The sequence below is a fragment of the Macaca mulatta genome, chromosome 15 (genome assembly GCF_049350105.2).
Source record: "Macaca mulatta isolate MMU2019108-1 chromosome 15, T2T-MMU8v2.0, whole genome shotgun sequence".
NCBI lineage: Eukaryota > Metazoa > Chordata > Mammalia > Primates > Cercopithecidae > Macaca > Macaca mulatta.
The window spans coordinates 48921435-48940236 of NC_133420.1; the positions used below are offsets into that span (position 1 = coordinate 48921435).

The 18802-nt window shown below is 43.7% G+C and overlaps 1 protein-coding gene across 25 annotated transcripts in view; it reads left to right on the forward strand.

The window, feature by feature from the left end:
• The window catches only part of PTPN3 (protein tyrosine phosphatase non-receptor type 3), a 122430-nt gene that overhangs the window by 23037 nt on the left and 80591 nt on the right, over positions 1–18802 (forward strand). For 22 of the 25 annotated variants that reach the window (XM_077968358.1, XM_077968353.1, XM_077968350.1 and 19 more), the window contains exons 2-4: positions 12109–12263; positions 18477–18584; positions 18661–18703. In XM_077968358.1, coding sequence (XP_077824484.1) covers positions 18663–18703 — 41 coding nt within the window. In that variant the 5' untranslated portion in view covers positions 12109–12263; positions 18477–18584; positions 18661–18662. Of the gene's footprint in view, positions 1–12108; positions 12264–18476; positions 18585–18660; positions 18704–18802 lie in introns of those variants that run through there. The other 3 variants (XM_077968359.1, XM_077968363.1, XM_077968364.1) reach the window with 1 other exon arrangement.

Genomic DNA, 18802 nt, shown 5'->3' on the forward strand with positions numbered 1-18802 from the left:
TGTATTCCATCCCGATTTCCAGTCTGTCTGGGGCCTAGTGGAACTACTCGGAGGGAAAATGAAATGAGATCAGTAGCTTAATTTTAGATAGAAACAGCTAAATGTAAAACATATTCCATTGTCTGTTTTTTGACCTTTTCATATTTTTGCTTGTTATAGTCCCTCATCTTCTGTCATGGTTTGATGGGCCATTTCTGTTTTTTCCAAGAATGAGGTATTCATTTAGAATTATTTCTGATGAGAAAAAATACATGTTGGGAAATTCAGTTTTGAACAGTACCACATTGAGGCTTACATGTACAGAAATTTAACCTTGGAAGTGTTGAAACAGAAGTCCTGAAAGCCCAGAGTTCATCTGTCCCACTCTCTCCACTGTCAGTCTGCCCTCTGAGGCCTTCTCACCAAGGGTCTCATCCAGCTTCTCTGCTTGATTACCTCTAGTGATGAGGAGCTCCCTCTCTTACAGGGCACTTCCTTCCATATTTGTGCAGGTTTAACTGTTGAAAAGCTTCTTCTCTTGAAGAGAAATGTGTTTCTTTCATCTTCTACCCATTGAACCTTTGGGACCTAAAAAAGTCAGTCTAATGATAGTAGCTAGGTGCCAGTTAATTTGCATACATATTATCTCCAGTGAGTGATTAAAACAACCTTAGGGAAATCCTTCCTCTTTTATAGATAGGGAAACTGAGTCTCAGGGTGAGCAGTCTCTCTAAAGTTAATCTCTCAGTGAGTGATTAAGCTGAGGTCCCTCCATAGCTGCCTGATTCTGATGCTGGTAACTTTCCCACAGCCTTACATTATACTCTAATTCCACTTCTGTGTGACAGCCCCTTGGATTTTTGAAGTACCTAATCTTATCCTCCCTGAGATTTCTCTAAGATTTCAGTTATTCCTCAGGAACGCCTGCTAAATCAGTTTCTGTGGAGTTCCCATAGTGTGCGTGCATTTTCCCCTCCCAACCTTTGCACATGGGGTATGCAGCGTCTGGAATGCTGCAGCTTCTCCCTGGCCGGTTACCCCTTACCCTGCAAGACTCCCCATGAAATTTTTGTGAACCCATCCCGACACCCATCCCACCCCGGTGGGTCCGGAGCCCTCCTCGTGTTCCTCCAGCACCCTGGGCCTTCATCTCCCCTAGAACTTGATACTGTCCACTCCCTGGCCTGGTGCAGAGATGGCGCAGGGTAAATGAATATTGAGAGAGTAAATGATGCGGAACTCCTTTTTGCCAAAGTAGCAACCAAATAGGCTAAAAGTAATTGTAAACAAGATTGACAAGCCCGTGAAATCGTAGTCAGTTGCAGGTTGCTTGGAGGCTGTCAGGGGGACAACTTGTCTGGGTAAGTCCTGATGTCATTTTCCTCAGCATGACTTGGTTAAAACCCGCCATTGACTGGCGTTTGCCCTGTTTTTCTCCCAGGAGGCAGGTTTGCTGGCTCTTAGGTGTCTGGGTTCACCAAGGTGGCACGCAGTGGGGAAAGGTTACCAGTCACCGTTCAGTGACTACTTGGGCAAAACCAAATCTCATTTCTTTGCAACCCACCCAAGACATCCATATGGGTACCGAGAAGCAACTCAGAGAGAGTTGAATCCTGTGGAATTTGGGGGTGTGCTGTTTGACACTGCGCCATAATCAGATTTCTTAAAACTCCTTAAAAAAAAAAAAAAGAAAAAAAGAACTTCTAACACAATCTAACTTTAAAAAAAAAAAAAAAAGACTCGGGAAGACGGTGTTGTAATTGAGGAGAGAGTGGTCGCCTGTGGAGGGGAGTGTTTGGAAGAGGACGTGAGGGACTCCTGCCGGGGTCCTGGGGAGCACTATATTTAGCATTTGTACTTTTTCTCTCTGTGATACTTCAAGAAAAAGGTTTTTCTTTAAATTGAATGGCTTCATTTAATATACTCAGCATGAATTTTCTGCCGGCTTTGAGGCAAACTTTGTGTTTTAGTTACTAGCTTCTCATCACAACACTGAAAACCCAGCTCATGGCACTTAAGAGATTGGTTTCTCTTTATAGCAACATTACCTCTTTCCCGAAACTGCCTGCGGCTCCCGCTGCATTCTTTATCTTGCCCTTCAGGGAGCTTAAAACTACTACTTCTTACCCTGCCAGGATCAAGTATAACTTTTTTATTTTGTTAGTTTTGCAAGTGTCATGGTGTCAAACCTATAAATAAAACCTATAAATAAACCCCAACTCCATAATAAGAAAACTATTTGACATTTTGAAGTTGTATGAAAAGAAGGCCAGTAATTACAGATCTCAGTTTGGAGACAACGGGTCCTACAAATGACTCCACCCGGGCTTCCCAGAGGCTTCAGTCAGAGAGCCACTCCCCGAACAAATTACAGGATCTGTGGAACAAATGATTTGATCCCCAAATTGTACTTTTGGAGTATCAGGATTGACAACTGCAAGATGATTTGACGGAGTATTGTGCTGTATTATTAAAGTGACCTGTGTGAGTGTGTCTCCCTTGTGCTAGAGAAAAATCTGAAGACTCGAATATTAAATATGTTCATAAATAATTTTTAAATAGGTATTAACACTTTAATAAATACCCACATTTTTTAAAAGTTTTGTTCACCAGCACTGGCATTGTCAACTGTGTTATTCATTAGCAGGCTTTATGCTTTAAAAATGTTATTTAAAAATTAATTGTGGCCGGGCGCGGTGGCTCAAGCCTGTAATCCCAGCACTTTGGGAGGCCGAGACGGGCGGATCACGAGGCCAGGAGCTCGAGACCATCCTGGCTAACACAGTGAAACCCTGTGTCTACTAAAAAAATACAAAAAACTAGCCGGGCGAGGTGGCGGGCGCCTGTAGTCCCAGCTACTTGGGAGGCTGAGGCAGGAGAATGGCGTAAACCCGGGAGGCGGAGCTTGCAGTGAGCTGAGATCCGGCCACTGTACTCCAGCCCGGGCGACAGAGTGAGACTCCGTCTCAAAAAAAAATAAATAAATAAAAATAAAAATTAATTGTTTGGTATATAGGTTCAGGATAAATTTGTTTATTGGCTTTAACATTGAATTAGCCATATGAAAGACACCTCCCTGAATAAGGACGTTTGTTTTTCTAGTTTAGCAAGTATTCAGTCATGATTATGTTTACATTAAAACCTAATTTAAAAAATAAGTTAGTGTATTTATCTTTGTATTGTTATGTAGTATTGTACTTTGGAAAATGTAAAAGCTAAGAAAGGCTAAAAATGGCAGAAGGTAGTGTTGATCAATTTATGAAATTATAGAGTTATGAGGAAAAAGATTAAATTCCAGGTACCAGTTGTACAGTAATTTTGTTATCAACTGTACTTGTTTTAAAACTAATAAAGGGAAATGTATAGGAAAGTGTTTTCTAAGATATTGGGGTATTTCACAAATGAAAACTGAAATCACTAATTTTTAATTAGTTGGGCTGAATTTCATTAAGAACACTCACAAAAAATAAAAATGGTGAAAACAGAAAATATTAAATAACATTTTTAAAAAGAACATTTTCAAAGCCTAATAAACAGCACAAAATGCATGAATCTTGTTTTCTTTCGTTGCTGCCACTTTAAGAAAATGCTGGTTGACTCTCACGGGTTTCTGAGGAAGGGTGTGTGCATTGTGTGGCCTTTTATAATTTGGACAAATTGTTAAGGATTGGTGTTGGTGAATGATGTGGACTCATCTGAGTGAACAAGCCAAGACATCTGGTTATGTAATATCAAGTGATACAATCCTTTTTGAATGATGGCAGTTTTCTTGTTGCTTTCTTCTCTATTTAGACAACAGTACTAATCCCAGCACTGACATATAGACTGGAAAATCTGTTACTTCATCAGCAGTGATTTAGGAAGCACTCTCCCAGACTGAGTGATGGGACAGCTGCCAAGCTATGGAAACTCTATTTAGCTCTGGGAGGTGACTTGTAATATAGACAGTAAAACTGACATAAGGATGCCCACCTAACCAAGACCCTGGCTATAAGCATAGACAGGCAGAACCAAAAGGAACTCTGAAGATGTCTGGTGGAAGATTTTCCACTGTGTGGCTCTCAGACCAGCTGCACCGTTGTCATGAGGGTCAGGGGGTATTTATTTAAAATGCAACTTCAAGCTGGGTGTGTTGGTATACATCTGTAGTCCCAGCTCCTTAGGAGGCCTGAGGCAGGAGGATTGCTTGAGCCCAGGAGTTTGAGGCCAGCCTGGGCAACATAATGAGACCCTGTCTCTTTTTGTTAAAAAAAAAAAAAGTGATTTCCATATGACAAGTAAAACAAGGCATGATCCTGATTTGGGTTTTAGTATGGATTGGATATTAGATAAGTGCTCATCATGTTAAATTTCTTCAGTGTGATAATTGTACTGTGGTTATGAAATGCCCTTGTTTTGGGGAGATACATGCTAAAATATTTCGAGATAAAGGGGCATGATCTCTACAGCAAGTCGTTCAGAGAAAAGCATGGTGTGTCTGTGTGTGTATACAAATGAGAGAGATGGGAAATAAAGTGTATGTGGGCCGGGCACGATGGCTTATACCTGTAATCCCAGCACTTTGGGAGGCCAACGCAGGCAAATCACCTGAGGTCAGGAGTTCAAGGCCAACCTAGGCCAACATGGGGAAACCCTGTCTCTATTAAAAATACAAAAATTAGCCGGGTGTGGTGGCGCATGCCTGTAGCCCCAGCTACTTGGGAGGCTGAGGCACAAGAATTGCTTGAACCCAGGAGGCGGAGGTTGCAGTGAGCTAAGATTGCGCCATCCAGCCTGGGCAAGAGTGAGACTCCATCTGAAAAAAAAAAAAAATGTTAACAATTGAATCCAGGGCAAAAGGGTTATACAGGAGTTATGTTTTTCTTGCAACTTTTCTGTAAGTTCAGAAAATTATTTTATGTTTTAAAATGCAGTTTCCTGGGCCCTTACTGAACCAAAATCTCTGTGGATGGTAACCAAGAATCTGCATTTTTAACAAGTCCCCAGATTATTCTTGTGTACACTAGTTTTAAGTCACTAGTTAAAAATAAAGCATCATTTCAGTCACTTTTTTTTAGTAGCTTGATCAGTGAGCAGACATTCTTAGTTTGAGCTCATCTTAGTGCTTAATAAGTGATAAATAAATCCCCACCCAAGTGTTTGTAAATTTTTTTTTTTTTTTGACGAGGTCTCGCTCTCTTGCTCAGGCTGCAGAGCAGTGATGCGATCATAGCTCCCTGAAGCCTTGACCTCCTGGGCTCAAGCGATTCTCCCACCTCAGCCTCCCAAATAGCTAGGACTACAGGCAGGTGCCACCACACGCAGCTAGTTTGTTTGTTTGTTTGTTTGTTTTTGTTTTTGTTTTTGGTAGGTATGATGGTCTCACTAGTAAATTTTATCTTTAGAAGGGAATACCCCACTTACTTCAGAGGAGTTTAAGGAACAGTTAGGCCTGACTTTAAAACAGACTGGAATGAGAAGCTGTCCTCTTTGAGGTACCGACAGCAATAGGAAAGCGTGGTTTCTGTTTTCCTAAAGGCGTGAGCAATGCGAGTGATTGTTGCTTGCTGGGGCCGTGGTTGACCCCACAAAGAACTCGTTACCACATAATGCAACCCAGCATCTGTGTGTCTACAGTGACAAGGAAGAGAGAACAACCCTGGCACTATATTCGCTGCTAAATGAATGAAGCGTGTGTCTGCAATACATTAAATATTGGCATTTGATGAGAAGCACACTTAATTTGATGAGTCATTGTCTAGGGTGGCTGATAGTGCATGTACTTTTCTGTGCTAGAAATGCCCTTCTTCAGATCAGTCATCTGTTGGGGTTCAGAAATAGATAAAAGGGGGAAAAAAGGTAGAGAGAAGAAGGCGCTTTCCTGAGTTCATAGGGAAGAAGAATTTGGGAAAGGGGATTGAGCTACAGAAAAGTCTTCTGTACTGCAAAAAGGATTTTTGAAATAAGCTGAACTGTAAGCGATAAGCGAGAAAGAGCAGAGCTGTCCCTGTTTCCCTTGAAGAATGCCAGCGTAGGAGGTGGCATGTCTTCCTCTGATCGCCACTAGGTGGTGGCATTGGGCTAGGCCAGCTTGATGATGTAGGTTGATTCCTGTAGACCCATGATTCATTTATGCAGGTTACTTACAAATTGGTATTTAAAAATCAAGACTGTTTTCTTATTCTTCTCCTCCTGTTTTTCAACTGAACTCATATTCTTCAATTAGAGACCTAAGTCCCTTACTTTAAAAAATAAGAATATGGAATACTTTGGCATTTATTTATTCAAGAGTCTCACTCTGTCACTCAGGCTGGAGTGCAATGGTGCGATCTTGGCTCGCGGCAATCTCTGCTTCCCAGGTTCGAGCAATTCTCCTGACTCAGACTCCCAAGTAGCTGAGATTATAGGCGTTCACCACTACACTCAGCTAATTTTGTATTTTTAGTAGAGACAGGGTTTCACCTTGGCCAGGCTGGTCTCGAACTCCTGACGTCAGGTGATCTGCCCACCTGGGCCTCCCAAAGTATTGGGATTACAGGCGTGAGCCACTGCACCGGCCTCTCTATTTAAAATTCTAATAGTGGAGTTGGGTTTGCTCTGTCATTTGCATGTGTTCCTCTCCCTTCTTTCTGTCTATGGTTCATTGGCTTATGAAGGAACAATTTCCCAGATCCGAATGTAGACAGACCTTTAGGAAATAAAGCGGTGGCATTACCTTTTCGTTGTCTCAGGCTTCAGGGCAGCCAGGGAGGGGCCCTAGTAGCAGGCCTGTTACCCAACCCTGACTCCCAGAGCTCTGGTGTCTCACGTGCCCAGGGCGTGGCAATTTATGCCAGCATGCTCTTGCTTCTGGTTCCCCTGAGTTTGTAGAGCAGCTCAAAGGTATATTACGTATCTATCACCACCACCTTTTAAATCTAGCAAGCTCTCTTTATTAAAGTGAATACATAAAACTTTAAGAAATAGAACATTCCTATATCTGTAAGTCGTTTGAAATCAGGATTGCCCTACAAAATCTGGAATCTGTAGACAGCACCCAATGGCATTAGAAGCTTAACGTTAATAAAATGCCTTTCATTGAGTGCCTGGTGTGTGTCCCACATGTGCTAGGCACTTTCCATGTGCCACTCTAACTCTCATGGTCTTTATTGTGCCCCTACTGTTTGCAAAGTGAGGTGTTGCCTCTTTCTGTATTTTCCAAGTATAATCTTTGATTAAAAACTGTATTCACAGTAGAGCTTTGATTGCTGTTGTTTAAAACATTCTAAAGCTATAATGGATTTGTAAACTCATGCAAAAAACAGGCTTGGCTTCCTTATTATAAAATGCATCAGCAGCAGCTGTAATCATTTGTGGTCAGAGAGGCCAGCTTGTTCCTGGTTGGGTTGTGGCTTTGTTTAGAATTAAGAGGCTTATAAAGGAAGCCATAGAAACCCTGAGTTCCCCAATTGCTGTAGTACAGGAAACAGGGCAGTTAGTCAGCATCCATTGTCCTGACCAGATTGTTTAAGATGTAATTTCAAGACAATCTGAAAATACCACATGGCTCAATTATTTGGTTATTCAACATCAGACTCATTCTTACCAAGGTTTGCTTTAGGAACCATTGTAGGAAGATTTCTGCAGCTTTCATAAAATACCTATTTATGACATTGTCATTAGGTTTCAAGCCCTTTATGTAACAATCAGAGATAGATGTGAGAAAGGAGAGTCTGTCTCCCCTGGGTTGCTGGTGGGCTTTATTTTGTCAGCTGGCTGTGTGACTGTGCTGGACAGCATCATTGCTAACCATGGTGAAATGAATAAGCCCAGCGGCACCCACGCCAGCACGAGCTATGAGCAGCTGCTCAGGTGAAGTTTGGAAATCAGTGTCCACCATTGGAGCATCAGCCCATGTGACTTTCATTTGGAGGCACCTGTTTCAAGTCTTAGTTTTTTCTGCCTGGGGTCATTGTGTGACTCTCTCTGTTTTAGCTGTTCCACAGAACAACTGCCCACCTCTTTTCATACACAGTGAATTCAACCACGCAGTGCATGGCTTAGATTCTGCAGAGCCTGTATTCTAAGGCCATCCATTCAAAACACACCTTGAGGTTCCCTGGAAACCCACTCCTCTAGTCCTCGTCTCCCTGGCTGTTACTTTGAGGGCTTCCCAAAGGGAATGTGATCCTGTGCCACACCTGAGGATGCTGAATCACCCCTGGGGGTGCGGGGACAGGCAGTTTTTAAAAGCTCCCCAGGTGATTCTGATGTGCACCTCCCACTAAAACCAACTTGTAATGGTTCTATTGTGTCTTTTGGAAAAAAAAAAAAAGTAACCCACCTGAGATTCTTAGACAAGAACTAAAAAATAAAATTGACATTTTAAAGTCGATGTGGTTAAAGCATTATGGAACACATTTGTTGTCTTTTGATAACTTTTTGTATTACTCAGAAAATGCATCCCTGCTTCTGATGACATTTTCCTTGGAAAGGGCAAGGCGGAGGTGGTGGGGTGGGTGGAATTTTATAAGTGACTGAATAAGTTCCTTTGCACTGCTGGTCCCAGGAAGTTTTTTTTAATTAGTATTTGAGACTCCCTATCCTTATCTAAGGAAGAGAGGTTTGCTTGGCGCTTCTTAAATATAATGATAAGAGACCAAGTGCTTCTCTTCCTGGATGTGCTTTCTGCACAGCGTTCATCGTTGTGGTTTCTCTTTCTGCACCTAACTGGTGCTCCCTGTCATTCTCTGAAGCTTGTTTCTTGGTCCTCCAAGAAACAATCTGCTTTGGCCACATCCTTCTGAGACCTGAGTCACTACTCCTTGCTACTGACTCCCAAATCTTTTCTCTGGCCCCACCCTGACATTAGGTGCTACTTTTCCAATTACCCGTGACTTGCGTCTGCCAGAATGGACCTTGGCAACAGCAGCTTGGTCATCACCTGGGAGACAAGATGCAGACTCTTGGGTCCTATCAAGACCTACTTGAATCAGAGTCTGCATTTTAACAAGATCCCCAAGCACTCTGTACGCACACTGCAGTGTGAGAAGCAGTGGTCTATGGGACACCAGTTTCCCCACTCCTCTGCATTTCTTCTTTCTTTTCTTTTCTTGTTTGCTTGCTTTTTTTTTTTTTTTTTTTTAAGAGATAGTCTTGCTGTGTTGCCCAGGCGGGAATCTAACAGCCCTCCCACCTTGGCCTCCAGAGTAGCTGGGACTACAGGTGCGTGCTACCGTACCAGGCTCCCCCTCTACATTCTACTTAGACCCTACCCCATCCTTCTCTGTCAAGGTTGTCTGTCCTCTTCTACTGCTATACAGTCTTGTTGTACTGCAGTACTGCTATATAGTCTGCTATATAGACTACAAATTTTGGCTTCATTTTCTATTTCATTCTTCCTTCCATTCGTTCGAATGTTTACTAACTGCCTACCAGACCTAGATTTGGAGGTGCACTGAGCAAAAACAGACCTAGCCTTGTGGGGCTTGACATCTAGTAGGAGAAACAGATATTAAATACACATCATCAGTTATAAGTGTGAAATGAGGATAAGCATTAGCGAGTGCACTCTGTCACACAAATCTGTGACTGGTTAGGGAGACCAGGGAAGGCTTCCTGGAGGAAGTGATGCTTGTGCTGAGCACTGACGATGAACTGGAGTTAATCAAATGAAGAGAAGCAGGAAGAGCTTTGCAAGTAGGAGGAATAGCATATGCAGAGACCCAGTTCATCAGAGAAAATTTGCGGAGAATTAATAAAAAGAACGTTAACTTACTCTCAGGCCCTTCATCTTTATTTGCTCTTCCACCCAACACTGTCAGATTTATATCTTCACCATTCCCTGAGCCAATTTGATTTGTAGAATTGCTTCACATATTCTTTTCTTTTTTTTTTTTTTTTTTTTTGAGACAGAGTTTTTTGCTCTTTTTGCCCAGGGAGTGCAATGGCGAGATCTCAGCCCACTGCAGCCTCCGCCTCCTGGGTTCAAGTGATTCTCCTGCCTCAGCCTCCAGAGTAGCTGGGATTACCGGCGCAGGGCGCCAGGCCTGGCTAATTTTGTATGTTTAGTAGAGATGAGATTTCACCATGTTGGCCAGGCTGGTCTCAAACTCCTGACCTCAGGAGATCCGTCTGCTTCGGCCTCCCAAAGTGCTGGGATTACAGGTACATGCCACCATGCCTGGCTAATTTTGTGTTTTTAGTACAGACAGGGTTTCATCATGTTGGCCAGGCTGATCTCGAACTCCTGACCTCAGGTGATCCGCCCTCTCCGGCCTCCCAAAGTGCTGGGATTATAGGCGTGAGCCACTGTGCTCGGCTTCTTCATGTATTCTTTGTAGAGGCCTAGAACCTCCCACCTACGTGATCTCTGTGATATAGTCATGTCCTCAGTTGCACACCTTTCCAGTCTTTTCGCCTACCTCTCCACCATTGAAATCACCAGTTAAACCAGTTTCCTTACTGTTCCCTAATACCATGGTCAGATTTTGAATGCCCTCTACTTCCCTCTTCATAAATATTATACTCTTTTCAAAAAAGGAAACTTGTTATTAAAACATACGTATGGAAAAGTACACAAATCATAAATGTAGAGCTTGGTAAATTTTCACAAAGTGAGTATACCAGTGTCATTAGCACCCATATCACAAAATAGAATATTAAAAGCATCCCAGAAAACCCATCTCTGCCTTCCCCTCACTACACACAAAGGTAACCATTATCCTTTCTTCTATCAGCATTGATTAGTTTTGCCTGGTTGTAAACTTTATATAAATGGAATCATGCAGCAGATAATCTGTTGTGTCTCATGTCTTTTGCTCAACGTTAAAGCAATTGATTCACATTTTACATGTAATGGTAGTTTGTTTATTTATTTTGCTTTATAGTAGTATATGGTATGACTGTACCACAGTTTATCCATTCTACATTTGATAGATGGGGTCTTTTCCAGTTTAGGACTACTATGAAGATTCTTTTTTGTTGTTGTTATAAATTATTATTTTATTAGATACATATTTTGGTCCAAATCTTTGAATTGTCATGACTTACAAAAAAAATTTTTTTTAACTTATAGGTTCTGAGTACATGTGCAGGTTTGTTATATAGGTAAATTGAGTGTCTTGGGGATTTGGTGTACAGATTATTTTGTCAACTGCATCATAAACGTAGTACCCGATAGGTAGTTTTGCGATCCTCACCCTCCTCCCACACTTCACCCTCGCATAGGCCCTGGTAGCTATTGCTCCCTTCTTTGTGTCCATATGTTCTCAAAGTTTAGCTCCCACAAGATGCTTTCATGTCTTTTAGTGAGTGAATATACATTTTTCTGCTGGGAATGTGCCCATGACTGAAATTGTTCTATCACAATAAATGCATATGTTGAGCTTTAGTAGATACTGTTCAGCAGTTTTCCATTGTACAGTGGTTGCACTGAGTTATGCTTTCACCAGCAGCATGTGAGAGTTCTGGTTGCTCCACACCCTCCGTGGTTTTGCCAGTCTTGAATTGTAGGGGTTCTCTGGTGGGTGTGTGGGACTATTGCTTTGTGGGTTTAATTTGCATTTCTTTGACAGCTATGTGGTTGAGTACCTGTTTTTGTTTTCTTCCTATTTTCTACAGGGCTTTCTGTTACTTCCTCTCACTATGTCAGCGGGAGCACTTCATGTATTCTTTGCAGACGTATATATTGCGAGTGTCTCCTCCCACTCTATCGGTTGCCTTTTTGCTGCCCCTAAATGGTGTCCTTCAATGAATAGAGATCCTTAGTTTTAATATCAGTTTATCAATAAGTCTTTTCATGTTTGAAATCATATTTATACCATGTTTAGTACTGTAAACCCTTAGAGGTAGAACACAAATATATAAAATTGTGAAACATAGATAAAAACTTAAAAGCCTGGGAAATATAAATTAGAAGACTCATACCAGGGAGGTAATAAGACATGCAAATAAGCCACATATTTCTATGAACGTATAATTTAGCAATACATTTTGCTTAGAGCACCTTAGAAGTCAAAACTCAATTGGAAACATGATCTGCTATGTAGTTCTCGTTATCTGTGAGTCCCTCAGACAGTATTGATGGGATAGGATCTGACAGGTATCTGCACTCACAGGTAACTGGCGATTCGCATATCAAAGCACTAATGGGTATATCTTACGTTACAGGTTATTCAGCGATAGTTATGACCTCCCGGTTACGTGCGTTGGGTGGAAGAATTAATAATATACGCACCTCGGAATTACCCAAAGAGAAAACTCGATCAGAAGTCATCTGCAGCATCTACTTTTTAGATGGCGTGGTACAGACCTTTAAAGTTACTGTAAGTTCTCTACTTTTTTTTACTTTTCCTGAATTAATGCTCCTAACAAATAGTTTTCATCTCTTGGCTTACAAAATGAAGAAAAAAATATTTTAAAATGAAAGCTTGAGATCTCAGAACTTGTATGTTGAGATTGCACTGGAAATACTTAAAAATGTTGCCCCCCAGCTGGGCACGGTGGCTCACACCTGTAATCCCAGCATTTTGGGAGGCCGAGGCAGGCGGATTACAAGATCAGGAAATCGAGACCATCCTGGCTAACATGGTAAAACCCCGTCTCTACTAAAAATATACAAAAAATTAGCCAGGCGTGGTGATGGGCGCCTGTAGTCCCAGCTACTCGGGAGGCTGAGGCAGGAGAATGGCGTGAACCCGCGAAGCGGAGCTTGCAGTGAGCCGAGATCACACCACTGCACTCCAGCCTGGGCGACAGAGCCAGACTCCGTCTCAAAAAAAAAAAAAAAAAAAGTTGCCCCCATTTCACCTCTGCCCTGAGAGTCTTCCCCTCGTTTCTGTGTGACGTGAACTGTTTGATGCTCATACGTTGGTGCTTCTGGGAAGTCCTCATCCACTTTCTGAAGGAGACTGGTTTGGGAAGTGGATGAGGACTCCATGAAAGCACCAATATCTGCAAGCATCATGGCACCCTATATGTGCTTCATTAGAGCCCATGTCAGGTTGCATTTTTTCAGATAGTGATTAGGGTTTATGTTGCCCATGAAACTGAGCTCCTTGAGAACAGGAAAGAGTAGAAAGGGTGTTGTTTCCCCTCTGCCTGGCACAAGGCTGGGCACACAGCAGGTGCTCGTTAAATGTGTGAGTGAGTGGGCTGTGAAACAATCAGCCTCACAGATGGCAGGGCTTGGGGAGGTCCTGGCTCATCCCACTTAAAGCCTGTGGCAGAGCCAGCACCAGAAACGAGGTCTCCAGTCTCCCAGGCCAGCCACAGGAAGATCCTGGGACTGTGGCTGCCTATGGTGCCCTCCCACTCCAGTCACCACCCAGCCCGTGACCTTTGCCCATCTCTTCCATCCTCTGGCCAGTCCTAAAGGAGTTAGTCCCAACCTTGAACTGGCTGCTAGGATCTGCCCCCACCTGTAAAGTTCAGTGTGCAAGGAAAGGCATCAGAAGAGAAGACAGGATGAGAGAACAATTGAGGGAACAATAAAAGGCCACAGGAATGCAAAGGGTAACAAAAACGGATCCCTGGGTCTTCTGCACACCCCATACAAGTTTGCCCACTGCCGATCCCAGGTGATCATGGACCCTGATGCAAGCAGGAGGAGAAGGCAGTTTGTGTGGAGTTTAGTGGGTGCTATATCTCCTTTTCAGCAGGGATGGGGCGGTGGCCCAGTGCCTTGGCTGCAGACGTCCCCCTGTCAGTGCAGAAGACTCAGGTGGATGACCAAGGACATGGAAGTTTGGACCCTTCGCCTGGCAGAGAGTGGAAATGGGCAGTAGAGATGGATGTTTCCCAGCCTTCTGCCCTACTCTTCCACCCACTTCCGCAAACACCCAGGCCTGCAGCTATTCCCCAGTGTCAGGGCATCTTCTTTTTTTGTAGGTGGGAAACGTTGTTGTAACAAGTGAAGCTTTCAGCAAGGAAATTCAGTTGTCTAGTTAGACGTCTCCAAAGTCTAGTTACGGGGGCTACAACATATACCTGTGACCTATTTCTTCAGAAGCCAGTTTGGAGGAAAACATCCTCTCAGGAGGACTGTTCAAAAGAATATTCTGCGATACTGGAAATGTTCTGTGTCTGCACTAACCCACAGGGAAGCCCCCTAGCCACATGTGGCAATTGAACATTTGAAATATACCTGAAGAACTAATTTTTTTTTTTTTTTTTTTTTTTTCCTGAAACAAGATCTTTCTCTGTCACCCAGGCTGGAGAGCAGTGGTGTGATCCTGGCTCACTGCAGTGTCAACCTCCTGGGCTCAAGCGATCCTCCCACTTCAGCCTCCGAAGCATCTGGGACTACAGGCACACGCCACTATACCCATCTAATTTTTTAGTTTTTTGTAGGTCTCACTAACTTATCCAGACTGGTCTCCAGTTCCTGAGCTCAGGCGACCCCCCCACTTCAGCTTCCTGAACTGCTGGGATTGTAAAGCATGAGCTAGCAGGCCCGGCTTCAATTTTTTATTTTCTCTTAATTAAAATGGAAGCAGTCTTTAGTAGTTCATAGTCCCCACTTTGGATTGCTCAGCTTTGGTGAACATTTCTTAAAGTGTGTCAGAAGCTCCTATGATGTGTGTTAAAGATGTCAATCCCTTGTCCTGCCTGGGTGTTTTGAAACTTGCTCTCTGTGGGGTGGGCCCTGAGAATCTGCGTTGTACTTTCTCCCTGAGTTGTCTCGATGTGCCATGCAGTTGGAGAACCACCGATTTAGGAGTCTGTTGGCAAGGTTGTAAATATTTCCCTTAAAAAGCAACTACTTTGGTTCTGCAGAACCTTGTCTTATATCTGATCTCCTTTTAACATAATCTTTCATAGAATTTTGTGATTACACAAACTTCATGAAGGTCACAAATGTCTCTTCCAGATGCTGTACACTAATAGTTTAGTATGTGTCTGGCTTCTTTGTTAAAATGTGTGTTTGTCTGTCTTGGAGCTGTTCTTTAACCATATATCCTATTCCTGACAAGAACATGAGTGTTTGTTAGTATGTAACTCATGTATTCATTCAGCACATGTTTATTGAGCACTTACTATGGGCCAAGCTTTGTTCTGGTGCAAAAAATGGCAACAGTGCACAAAACAGAACAAAATCCCTGCCTTTTTGAAGCCAATATCCCAGTGGGGGAAATGGGCCATAAAAAAATGTGCGCTGAGTCAGGCGGTATTAAGTGCTTTGCAGAAAAAAAAAGTAGAACAAGAGGGAGAGAGTGCCAGGGCAGGGTGAGGTTACCATTGTATAGACGTAACCAGGGAAGTCCCCACTGTTGAGAAGAAAGAACCATGTGGTCATCTGGAGGGAGCACATCCCAGGGAGAAGGAACAGTGGCGCAAAGGCCCTGAGGCTGGAGCCCACTTCCTTTGGTTGCAGAATACAGTAGAGTCTGGAGTGGAATGAGCAAGAGGGGAGGATAGCAGAAGATAAGGGCAGAGAGATAGCAGGGGTAAGGGGTGGGGGATTGCATGTAGCCTTGCGGATCATTCTGAGGGCACTGGGTTTTTTTCCTACACAAGGTGGAAAGCACTGGGGCTCTGTCCACAGTTGGTGATAGGAGGGAAGGGGCTGAAAGACTGGTGTGGCAGTCCAGGGCAGAGATGATGACAATTGGACATAGTGGCTGTATGGAGCTGGCTAAGAGGAAACCAAGCCCAGAAGTACTTTGGAGGTGGAGCCAATAGGGTTTGCTGATAGATGGGATTTGAAATGCGAAAGAACAGGAGGCCTCAAGGTGACTCCCAGGTTTTTGGCCCAAGCAATGCAGCAAAATAGAGTTACAGTTTATTGAGATGGGGAAGACTGTGGGAAGAGCAGGTCTGAGGGTAGAAGTAATCAGTTCTCCTGTGGGCATGTTGCAGTGGAGAGGCCTGTTATTCATCTATGTAGCAGTGTAGGAATGGTATGAGATAAAAGAGTCAGGAGGTTAGGGAAAAGAGATCCTGGCTGGGGATACAGATGTGGATGTCACCAGGATAGAGATGGGATTTCAAGCATGAAACTGGAGGAGATCCCCTGAGAAGCAAGTAGATGGAAGCTGCAAATGGTGCTTAAGCATAGGAGAGGTAAGGAGCAGGCACTAAAGGAGTCTGAGAAGGACCAGCGAGGGAGGCAGGAGGAGTCCAAGAGCGAATGTCTGAGAATCTCAGCAGAAAGAGGAGTGATCAGCTCTGTGAAAAGGGGAGAAGGCAAGCACCTACCCCAAGTGAGAATCATAACAAGCCTTAGAACAGGCTGGGTGCAGTGATTAGTGCCTGTAATCTCAGCACTTTGGGAGGCCAAAGCAGGAGGATCCCTTGAGTCCAGGAGTTTGAGGTTACAGTGAGCTATGATTGTACCACGGCACTCCAGCCTGGGCAATGGAGCGAGACCCTGTCTCTAAAAAAATAAAAATAAAAGTCTTAGAGCCTGGCAAACAATGAACATCATTGTTCTTATCACGTGGCTGCCACCCCAAGCTTCCAGCAGCCTTGTTCAAAGCTGAATCCCATGGAATTTGAGAAGTTGGAGGCCCTGGTTGCAACTTGGAATATCCCTCACTTAGTACCTTTCTATGTGTAGGAATTGCTTGCACAGTCTCATTCAGACTCTTTAGCCCAGCCCACCTTGTGACCAGGAGCAGGTGTCAGGGAAGCTGACTTGAATATTAGTCGTTCTTATCTCAGTCCAGGGTGCGAGCCCTGGTGGTGACCTGGTGCAGCAAAGATGACCTCTTGTGGGCAGGGGCCAGGCCAGGAGGCCTTTTCTTATTATAAATGTGTTTTTTATTATATTTCAGTTTATCTTGAGAACCAGGTGAATTATGCAGAATAGATACCTGTATATGTGAATTATGCACTCCAGAGGAGGAGGTGTAGTGGGAACAAACAGACCTGAGTCAGGCAGTCAGACTGTCCCTCAGCTGATGGGGCAAGGCATGGAGCCTCTCAGTGCCTCTGCTCGTTGGCAAGGGAGATGGTAATGACTAGTGCACTTTGCAAAGTTGCTGCAAAGATTAGAGACCATATATAAAAAGCCCATTGGCATAATGTCTGGCTCCTTGTAGATGTTCAGTAAGTTGTAGTTAATAATATATATTAAATGTAATATAAAATCATATATAAATAATTCCAACAAGGGGAGCAGCTAGCTCTTTGACATGTGGAGGGAGTATCTGGTAATGTGCAATGTGTAGACTCCCACCTGTTGTGATTCTCTTGTGATGAACGGTGCCCTGAACAGAAGGAGCAGGAGGTATAAGCGCTCTTGGGCAGGAAAGAGGGCATGTCCAGGAAATGGGCGTGCCTCATGTTCCCACATTTCACACCAAATAATCTGAAGCTGCCCCAAAGAAGTCTCTGCAGGAGGGGCTTGATAGTTACCTAATTCTCCCAATGCTGGTCACTGTGACCTATTTTCAAGTACATTATTTGCTCTCAGGCACTCAAAAAAAGGAGCTACCTTTGCCTGGTCTATTTCTGACTCATATTGTCCTTTAGTTAAATGGTTTGGTTCAAAGGATTCCTGCAAAGTCTGCCTGTTAAAGTAGAATTTGCCATTTTCCAAGCACTCCATGCTGTTAGCCATTCCTGGGCCTTTGTGCCAGGCCATCTGATCCAAAGGCCTGTTTTTAGCTCGTGCAGCTGGAGGGCAGGGGTGATGCTTGACCCCGTCCTCCTCCCGAACCCAGATTGGCGGTTGCTTCCTCTAGGACCCCGGTCGAGATGACCATTCATGTGGTCCCCTTGGGTGTCCACCGTGCCTCGACTGTTTCACAGCCCTCGACAGCTTTGACACTCTGTTACAGCCACTGTCTCCACGGCCAGGGCAGGAAAAGGGAGCTTCTTATAGCCCTGTCCCCATTCCCACACCATGCCTGCCCCGTAAACATGGAGCAGGGAAGGCAACGGAGTCCTGCTCTGGAGAGACGTGTGGCTTCTCACTTCAGGTGACGGGAAAGGGAAGCAGAGAGGCAGATAATCCCACAGGGTGGCACAGGCCAAATCACTCTGACGGCATTTTGAATGGCATTTGGGTATTTTTAGCTGTCTTCCTTTAGGCCGTTAGGTGAGAGCTTTCCTTTCCTGGACATATACTTCGGTGGCTTCTCCAGGAGTAGGAGCCACAGGTGTGTCCTGAGGAGCCAACAGAAACTGCCCAGGGGTTAGCATTTCATTGTGGATAATCCACAGGAGGCCACAGGGAGTTAACTGTGATTATGAGAGCTGAGTTTTCCGATTTAGACATTATCACTTGGGAATTGCAGCTAAGGGGGAAGGAAGAAATCTTAGACAATTAAATTAAACTCGTATTGTCTTAAATTGTGTTGATGTCGTTTTTCTTAGCCCTACTTCCCATATGTGCTGTGTGGCTTCTTAAAATTTATTAAAGCTTTTCTTGTGGTGGGAAGTGTGTGTGCATAGCATTTCTGAGTGTGCATAGCATTTCTGAGTGTGCATAGCATTTCTGAATATTTTAACTCTTTTTTGCCTACAGTAAAGATGTTTTTACCACCAATCAATTTAAGACTTTTCCCACTTGATAATTTCTTTTGTTCTAGAAACAAGACACTGGCCAGGTTCTTCTGGATATGACGTACAACCACCTGGGTGTGACTGAAAAGGAATATTTTGGTTTACAGCATGATGACGACTCCGTGGACTCTCCTGTAAGTGCCATTTTAAAAAAATGTGCTGAACTCCTGCACGGTTTGCTTTTATATTTTACGTTTTCTTGTCCAACAGAGATGGCTGGAAGCAAGCAAACCCATCAGGAAGCAGTTAAAAGGTTGGTGTGATCTTTTCATTTCAGTTGAACATTAGGTGTTAGTGTATCACAGTCTGTTTCTCCCCTCCAATCATCAGTTCCTGTGACATCTGGTACCTG